At 31.3% G+C, this 8769-nt stretch overlaps 1 protein-coding gene across 4 annotated transcripts in view; it reads left to right on the top strand.

Moving 5' to 3' along the window:
* The window catches only part of LOC106458945 (ethanolamine-phosphate phospho-lyase-like), a 29626-nt gene that overhangs the window by 3427 nt on the left and 17430 nt on the right, over positions 1–8769 (top strand). For all 4 annotated transcript variants that reach the window (XM_022385314.1, XM_022385312.1, XM_022385311.1 and 1 more), the window contains exons 3-5: positions 2153–2271; positions 4961–5120; positions 6219–6293. In XM_022385314.1, coding sequence (XP_022241022.1) covers positions 2153–2271; positions 4961–5120; positions 6219–6293 — 354 coding nt within the window. The remainder of the gene's footprint in view (positions 1–2152; positions 2272–4960; positions 5121–6218; positions 6294–8769) is intronic.

Raw genomic sequence — 8769 nt, 5'->3', positions numbered from 1 at the left:
ATATATATATATATATATATATATATATATATATATATACATCTTGTAGTGATCATTTGGAGAGATAAACTTATATATTTACCATTTAATAGTTTCTGTGAGATTTGCCTCACTGGAGAGATCAGAACAATTACTTTGAAAACCAAAATTAATTTGTAAAATGAAGTATGAAATGAGACTTTTAAAATGCACCTAAAATTACCAATTTGAATTAACCTCATGGTGACTGAGCACTAAGTCTGAGGGATTATAATGCTAAAATTCAGGTTTTGATATTTGCATTGAGCACAACACAGAGAGCCCATTGTGTAGCTTTTTGCTTGTTAACAAGGAAACCAATTCAAGTATGATGCACAAGTATGGTTACTGAGAAAATTGGAGAATGCAAGAGAAAATTAAATGAATATGAGGGAACCATTAATCAACAGTTAAACTTTGTTAACCTTATGTAGCCTTTATTCTTGTTATTGTTTGAGAGTACAATTAATAAATCATAAATACAATCAATTATTTTTGAGAAAAAAATTATCATTTGTATAAATACATCAAGAATACAACTGGTATGGGCTAGGTATGGCTTAATGGTTAGTGTGCTAGACTGTGGATCTCATGGTACATGGTTCATGTTCTATCACCACAAAAACAATAGATAATAAATATTTTCAGAAATTAACGTCATGTTTAGTGTGTGATAAAGGTCCATTTCCAAGTATTTAACAACCAATAAAACGTTCAAAATATAAGTAGGATTAAATAATGTATAAATGAGAAAGTAACAAAATAATTACATGAAGTGGAAATTTAACTTTTCAAGTATGAAAGAGAAGGAAAAACTTCTAAGGCAGTGGGCTTTGTTATATTTATAGTTAACAATTGCATGTGTTAATGAACCTAATAGTTAAAAACAAACAGTGTTGTTGTATAATAAAAGAGGCCACCAACTTTTTAAGATTCAAGTAAAGTATGATTATTAATTGAACATTACTCCTCAAAGAGTTGGCTAAGTTAATAATCCATGCTTGTGACATGTCCATTCCTTACTGATGGTTATTTTATGATATTATTAATTGTTTTGTTAACTTCTTAAGATTCTGTGGCAGTGCTGTGCGGGTTCAAAGGGGCATCAACAGGAGGCTCACATCAACAGCTGTGGCTTTGTTCAGCTCACGTGATCAAGTAGCCTGTAACACAGGATTCTAAATTTATTGTTTGAATCCACTGCTAACAAAATTGTCACAACTGTAATGTGTTCCAGATATAAAATTATTTGGATGTGCCTGTGACTTAAGAGTTGCAGCAGAAATCTTGTATCCTGTCACGTCTAATGGGGCAGTGCTTTTTGCTTGTATTGTATCTATTTTTTAAAGCACATATTTGATTTTGCTTTTCTTTGATTTAAACTGCTAAAATGAACAATATTTTTGTAAAAGTATTTGATTTCCAAGAGCTGTTTTGATCTGTGCAGTATTTTACCACCAGACACATATTTTGATCTGTGCCGTATTTTACCACCAGTCACATATTTTGATCTGTGCCGTATTTTACCACCAATCACATATTTTGATCTGTGCCGTATTTTACCACCAATCACATATTTTAATCTGTGCCATATTTTACAACCAATCACATATTTTGATCTGTGCCGTATTTTACCACCAATCACATATTTTAATCTGTGCCGTATTTACCACCAATCACATATTTTAATCTGTGCCGTATTTACCACCAATCACATATTTTAATCTGTGCCATATTTTACCACCAATCACATATTTTTATCTGTGCCATATTTTACAACCAATCACGTATTTTGATCTGTGCCGTATTTTACCACCAACCACATATTTTAATCTGTGCCGTATTTACCACCAATCACATATTTTAATCTGTGCCATATTTTACAACCAATCACATATTTTGATCTGTGCTGTATTTTACCACCAATCACATATTTTGATCTGTAATGATATTTTAATGCCCACTAGTAACAGATTTTCTTTTCCATCTAAACTAGACTCTATGAAAAGTCTTTATTGTTATTTCATGCATGTATCTACCTTTCCCCAATTTCATGGATTCTGTTATTTGCTAGCATTTACAGTAAATGATTATTTACCTTGTGGTGTTAAAATTGACCTTTTTTTGTTCTTAGTAAGCAGCACAATACACTTCACAAGATAAGTCCTATTCCATTTGTCAGAGCATCTAAACAATACCTTTATGATGATCAGGGAGTTGAATACCTGGATTGTATCAGCAATATTTCCCATGGTAAGTTTTTGTTTTTTTTTGGAGGGGGGGCCTTCTGTTATTTGAAAAAAATTGTATATTATAATAAAGATGAACATAGCTGATAAGGCCAAAAAACATTTTTATTTACAAACTATTTGGACAGTTTGGAACACGCTTATCCCATCTTCAGCGATATCTGAAAGTAATGTTATGATTATACTTCAGGCCCATACACAGAATGTTTGAAAGAGGTGTTCTGATTTGTGAGATCAAAAATCAATACATACTATGTGAAGCATATTAATGCTGCGGGAGTCTGGGGGCGTGTGACTATTTCAAACCAGAAAATGCTAATGCTTCATCAGAAGAATGTAGACTATGTAGAAAACGTTAAGTGCCATAAGTAGCTGTGCTATAACTGTATGAACATAATTTATTTACATCACAAAAATAGGGGGTTTGGCCAAACCCCTCCTGTGTACATACGTGTACTTAATATCATTAAATGATTTTATAATGTTGGGTATTTATCTAATACTTAACTTGATTTCCAGACCGGAACATTTTCCATTACAGGGGACAAAATTGTTTGATGGATTTGATTAGCAGTTTCTACTAATCAATATTGAATTTGATTAGCAATGAGCAAGTATCCTGAGCACCTTTTTAACAGTCATAATTTAGAACACATTATGGCAACTAACTCCAGCAGTAAAAAGTCTTAACTCTTTGTAAAGACATCCACTGATGAAAAAATAATAAATGGTTTGTTTTTTATTCTTATAACACTTTTATCCAGCTTCAAACCCTAATATTTAATTGTACCATACATGTCATTTCAAGAACAAAATAGTTCTTGGTATATATATAAAGTAAAACTGGAAAAAATACCAAAAACCACAAAATAATGCAACAATCAATTAACCAGGAAAGAAGTGACTTGAAGATATTGCAACTGAACCAGGTTGCCACAAATTGTTTTCCAAATTTATCTAGTTTATTTCGTTTTTGGTGAGACCTCATCACAGCGTGGTCTCTTTGGGTTTTTCAAGAAGAAAATGTCTAGTGTTTTTTCAGCAGTAATTAGGGCATCCTTTACTGTGCATGTCACGAGGTCTTTAGTGAGTTACATTCAAAATTTAATTAAACTACTTTTTGTTTGTTCATGTTATACCAATTTGTACAGCATAAAATCTTAGCTGTTAATCTATATTTTAATAGTATACAAGTTTTAAGTTCTTAATTTTAGAAGGCACTATTAAAAAAGAGATTCTGAATTTTTCCCAGCATGAGAAATGAGACATTTTTTCTCTCTCCAAGAAGTACAAAGTTTAACATAAATTACTTATCATAATATTGTCATCACTAAGATAAAGCATAATTTTCATAGCCTTCAATTTTGTTTGGTTACAGAGCCATCAAATAGAAGATCAGACCCTTCTTGCCACACCCACTTATTACATTCTCTCTTTCAGAATTTGTCAATAGTTCTCTCTTACATTTAATACTGTATTATTTGCAACCACTAGAAAACCAAGGTTTTTATCTATCAAATGACATATTTTGTACATTGTTTTCTGTACAGAAAAACGTTAACTTCTCTTTCAGTACAAGCTTTGTTCCCATTGGAAACACATCGACTAGTTTGGATGAATTTGTAACGGCTTTTGCCGCATAGTTAAAAAGCCAGAAAAATTTGAATACTTATGGGACATTGTCTGCTTTTTGCATTTTATTATTCCATGTTTTTTGGTGCATTATTTAATTAAATAAAAATTATTTAGTACACTACTACAATTAGTATAAAAAAAAAAGTAGGGTTAAGTGTCATCGGAAGTAAACAGGAACTTAGGAATGCCCAGGTAGGTACTTTATTTCTTGTTTTTCATGTGTATTTTTTATTAATTATTATAAAAGTAACTACGACATTGAAAGAGGAATGTCTTTAGATTACTTAAGATTGGATTAGGTAAAATAAATAATAATAATATAATGATTTTCAGGAGGCATGCACGCAAACAGCATGGAGTAGCTCGTGGGTAATGTAATTTGATAGTGCGTTATATGAGCTACACGTTTCCAAAGTAATTTACAACTTATAATGGGGAGAATATTACTAGTAGATACATTGTTAATATTGTAATGGAGCTTATTGTTAATCATACAGTGTTTAATAATCCTTGTGGGTCGAGACGTGCACTTTATGTAATATATAAAAATTTGACTAAACACTAACACTATATTTTGGTTAATCCTTCCATATACATATTCAAGCATTTTAAAATACACTTATTACCAAAGTTGTTTGATGTTTCAGGCTAAATAAAAAAGCCATTCTTCTAGAAATAATTATGTGATACAGCAAAGCAAAAATAATGGTATGACAAATTTGATATTATTTTTGATTTTTAAACTCTATTTTTTTAATGTTTTTAATTTTGTGTGTAAAGATTTCTTTTATGTACCTTTAGTGGCTAAATTTTTTTTTTATGTGAAAAATGTGACCATTATAGACTTAGTACATTACTAACATTAGCAAAACTAATCTGACTCACCCTGTAGTAAGATACATTTTTTAGTTATAACTACATTAAGCAGACTGAGATGGAATTTATCATTTCTGTTCTCAAGCCTTAAATTTAAATGTGATTTTTGTAATTGTGTTTTACAGAAAGATTGATGACTTTCATTACTGATCTATGAAATATTATGTATTGAATTTTGACAGTTGGACATTGTCATCCTCGTGTTGTTGATGCTGCTAGAATTCAAATGTCCAAGATGACAACTTCAGTTGGTTTGTTATGTGAAACCCAGGTTCGCTACATAAAGAGATTGGTGGAGACACTTCCTGAACAACTGTGTGTATGTTTTTTAGTTAATTCAGGGTAAGTGTCAGGTTGTAGCACAAAGAGCTTTAATATTAAGGTGACCAGATGTGATGGTTTGACCAAGACAGTCCCAGTTTTTGGAATGTTGCCTCACTGTCCCAATAGATCATTTTGGGACATCTAGATGTCCCAATTTTCATTTATATCAATAATATATAAGTTTTTTATACTTTTGTTCAGTGGTTTGAGCCTCTGACAACTGTGAATCAACAGATATGGATATTTTAACTGGGTGAGGAAGTTATCACATAGCTCAAAACGATTCAGCATAACCTTTGGTGCTTCATCCAAAGTGGGCTATAATGCAGGCTGCAGCATTCATCAGATGATATGATATCACTATTGGATACTTAATTTTTGCATGCATAAAACAAAATGGAGACAGTTGATTGTAAATGGTAGGTTATTCAACTTTCAAGTCAGGAAGAATTTATTTAAAGTAACTTGATGAATGACATTTGGTCAGAATTTTATGACATACTCCTGGCAAACTTGAAAAAATACACATGTTAGGGACTTATTTGAAGCAATAGTGATAATATAGATTGTCTGCATAATTGATTGGTTTATAATTTTCTCTGAAAAAGGAGTTGGGGAGAATTAGTTTTAATATTTGGAGATCTGAGAGTGTCCCAGTTTTATGATGTGAAAATCTGGTCACCTTATTAAACATTGACCTCTCATAGCCAAAAAATTGGTTTCTAGAAAACACCAGCCCATGAGAATATGTGTTAAGAAAGTAAGATTAAAAATGTTAATCTTTATATTTGTTACATCTCTTTCTTTTGTCATGGTTAATGGTCTCCCTTTAGGTTTTCTTCATTATCAAAAGCACTTATTAGTGCAATGGATTTGAATGATCATACAATTACATGCCTGATTTTTTTTGTCTTGCTGTGGCAATTTTATGATTATATGACTCTTGTGTTGATAAGGCATTTAAAACTTCTCTGCTTAGCCATTTTTTTGTTTAATGTTGTTTTTCTTATATGTGTATTAAAAAAACATCATCCATATTTGCTTGTATTAGTTTCGAACCAGTTAAGTTTTCTTTCCCTACTAGTAGACTAATCTTCTCTATCAAATAATTCTTAGTTCAGAAGCCAATGATATTGCCCTAAGACTAGCCAGAAGTTATACTGGAAATGAAGATGTAGTAGTCATAGATAAGTAAGTATGAGGAAACTCATATTTAGGTATTTTCACTTAGTATTGTTTGTTATTTAAATTGATGGTTGGGTTAACAATAAAAATTATAATTAATTATACTTAATACAAGGTATTAGTATTAGGCCTGTTTTATTTTTTAACACTATTGTTACGTCTCCGTTTGTTAGTTGATTTTCCGTAACTTCGTTCCGACGAAACTTTAGCGACACAAGTCCTTACATAATAAAACTGGTTTATTCTTTCTGAATATAACTTTACGATACACTTAATTTCAACATTCGTGCTAAAACAAACACTATAACGAACGTTAACTTCAACAATACTCTCTGACTGCAGATCAGTTACTCACTACCTACACACATTGTCACATCACGCCGTGACCATCTTTTATATACCAGGCTACCCCCAATCTAGTAAATGCTAGGGCATTCACGAAGGAACAGGATATTTCTAGAAAGCAGGTGGCGTGACACTAGTTACGTGACCTCGCTGACGCAACACTATTATTTATTCAGTTCCTTAGGGTTTTTCAACATGAAGAAAGGTTTATAATATTATTCCAACCACTCTATGTTCACCATATCCGTTGCCAATAACACGCTTCGCTCAATACAGATCTCATCGAACTGATTGGGACACAACAAGTACAGTAATGGTTGTAACTTTATTTATACGAGCCATTTGCTGTAACAACAATTTTTATGGCTTGGATGTCTCATCTAAGTTTGCAAAGCATAATTATAATTAATTATAGTTATTATAAGACATCAGTATTAAGCTTATTATATTTTTTAACACTATATAATTAACCAGTCCTTTAGGGTCTTTCTAGGAAAAGACGAGTGTTTTAATAGTATTTTAACCACATTTCGTCCACCAATGACAGGGATAATTAATTATAATCATGCTTCACCAGCTTAGAAGAGGCGTTCACACCATTATAATAAATCTTATAGTCATGACTTTATTTCATGCAAGTTTCAAGTTTTATATTTTTTAAAAACTAGAATGGAAAAATCTCGTATAGCAGAAATTCCATAAACTTTTTAATGATTTACTGTAAGTTCTACTTTAGTTCTAAATCTAAGGTCTGTCCAAAAGTCCTATAAACTTATAAGCTTAATAACTGAAGTGTCTCTTTTGTTTCCAAAACATACAGCTTTCTGTTGGTGTTTCTTAATGTTTTATGAACTTTCTTTCAGTTGGTGGTAACTTCATTGTCTGTGAGGTTGTAGAAGTGTTGATAGGGTTGCATAACATTGTTAAGGCTGTATTTCTTATTAACAGGAATTTTAGTTGTTTGCTTTACAATTATGCTCTGTTTACGCTTTGATATTAGTCCAAGTTTTAGATGCTCTTTTTGTAGCTATGTTGGATAAAGCAGGGTGCCAAGGTTCAAATGTCATGACAGGAGGATAATAATATTGGGAGAGAAATGTTTTGGTTTACATGTAAATGAGCAACTTTATTTTAGAACTAATACATATTGATTATATATTTAATATGTATGGAAATATGTTATGATTTTTTTATAGTGCACCAAAATCATGGGGGGGAGGAGTGCAATTGTACTTTCCTAGTGTCTGTTACTGGAGAAATAGTCACAGTGTGATTATATGATGATTTTCAATGTGTTAGGCTGAATGTGTATATGTAAATTGTTAAGTTAAGACCCTATAGACTACTGTTTTTAATCGACTCTCTCAAAATGTAATAAAAAATGTTAATTTTGTTCACTTACTAACGACCAGTTAGTTCCTTAAAACATTAGCTCAGATGCTTTTATTGAACATTTTTCTACATGTATAGTTTCAAGAGAGTGAATCGTTTAATAGGGTTATTTTTGTCCCCCTGTATTTATAAGATGGTATTTGTCCCTTTTTTTGTGCATAAAGGTCATGATTACACTTACTCTTTCTTATTTGCTGCAAAATATATCTTAAGTTGTAGGTCTTACAATTTATTCATAAATATGAAAGTGACTCCAGTAGTGTAATCCATAGTTCAAAGTCATTATAATGTATGTTGGTGTTTTGTTTTGTATTGTGACTAGCTTTGAATCTTGAACACTATGCACAGATAAGGACCAACATCAGTGTTTAAGATAAGAAAATTAACAGTTTAAGATCAGAAGGTTAACAGCTTAAGATCAGAAAGTTAACAGTTAAGATCAGAAAGTTATCAGTTTAAGATCAGAAAGTTAACAGCTTAAGATCAGAAAGATTAACAGCTTAAGATCAGAAAGATTAACAGCTTAAGATCAGAAAGTTAGCAGCTTAAGATCAGAAAGTTAACAGTTTAAGATCAGAAAGATTAACAGTTTAAGATCAGAAAGTTAACAGTTAAGATCAGAAAGTTATACTAGTTTAAGATCAGAAAGTTATCAGTTTAAGATCAGAAAGTTATCAGTTTAAGATCAGAAAGTTATCAGTTTAAGATCAGAAAGTTAACAGCTTAAGATCAGAAAGATTAACAG

Source organism: Limulus polyphemus, unplaced genomic scaffold (genome assembly GCF_000517525.1).
Source record: "Limulus polyphemus unplaced genomic scaffold, Limulus_polyphemus-2.1.2 Scaffold536, whole genome shotgun sequence".
Classification (NCBI taxonomy): Eukaryota; Metazoa; Arthropoda; class Merostomata; order Xiphosura; family Limulidae; genus Limulus; species Limulus polyphemus.
The sequence above is the reverse complement of the archived record's forward strand: the minus strand, read 5'-3'. Positions and strand labels throughout refer to the sequence as shown.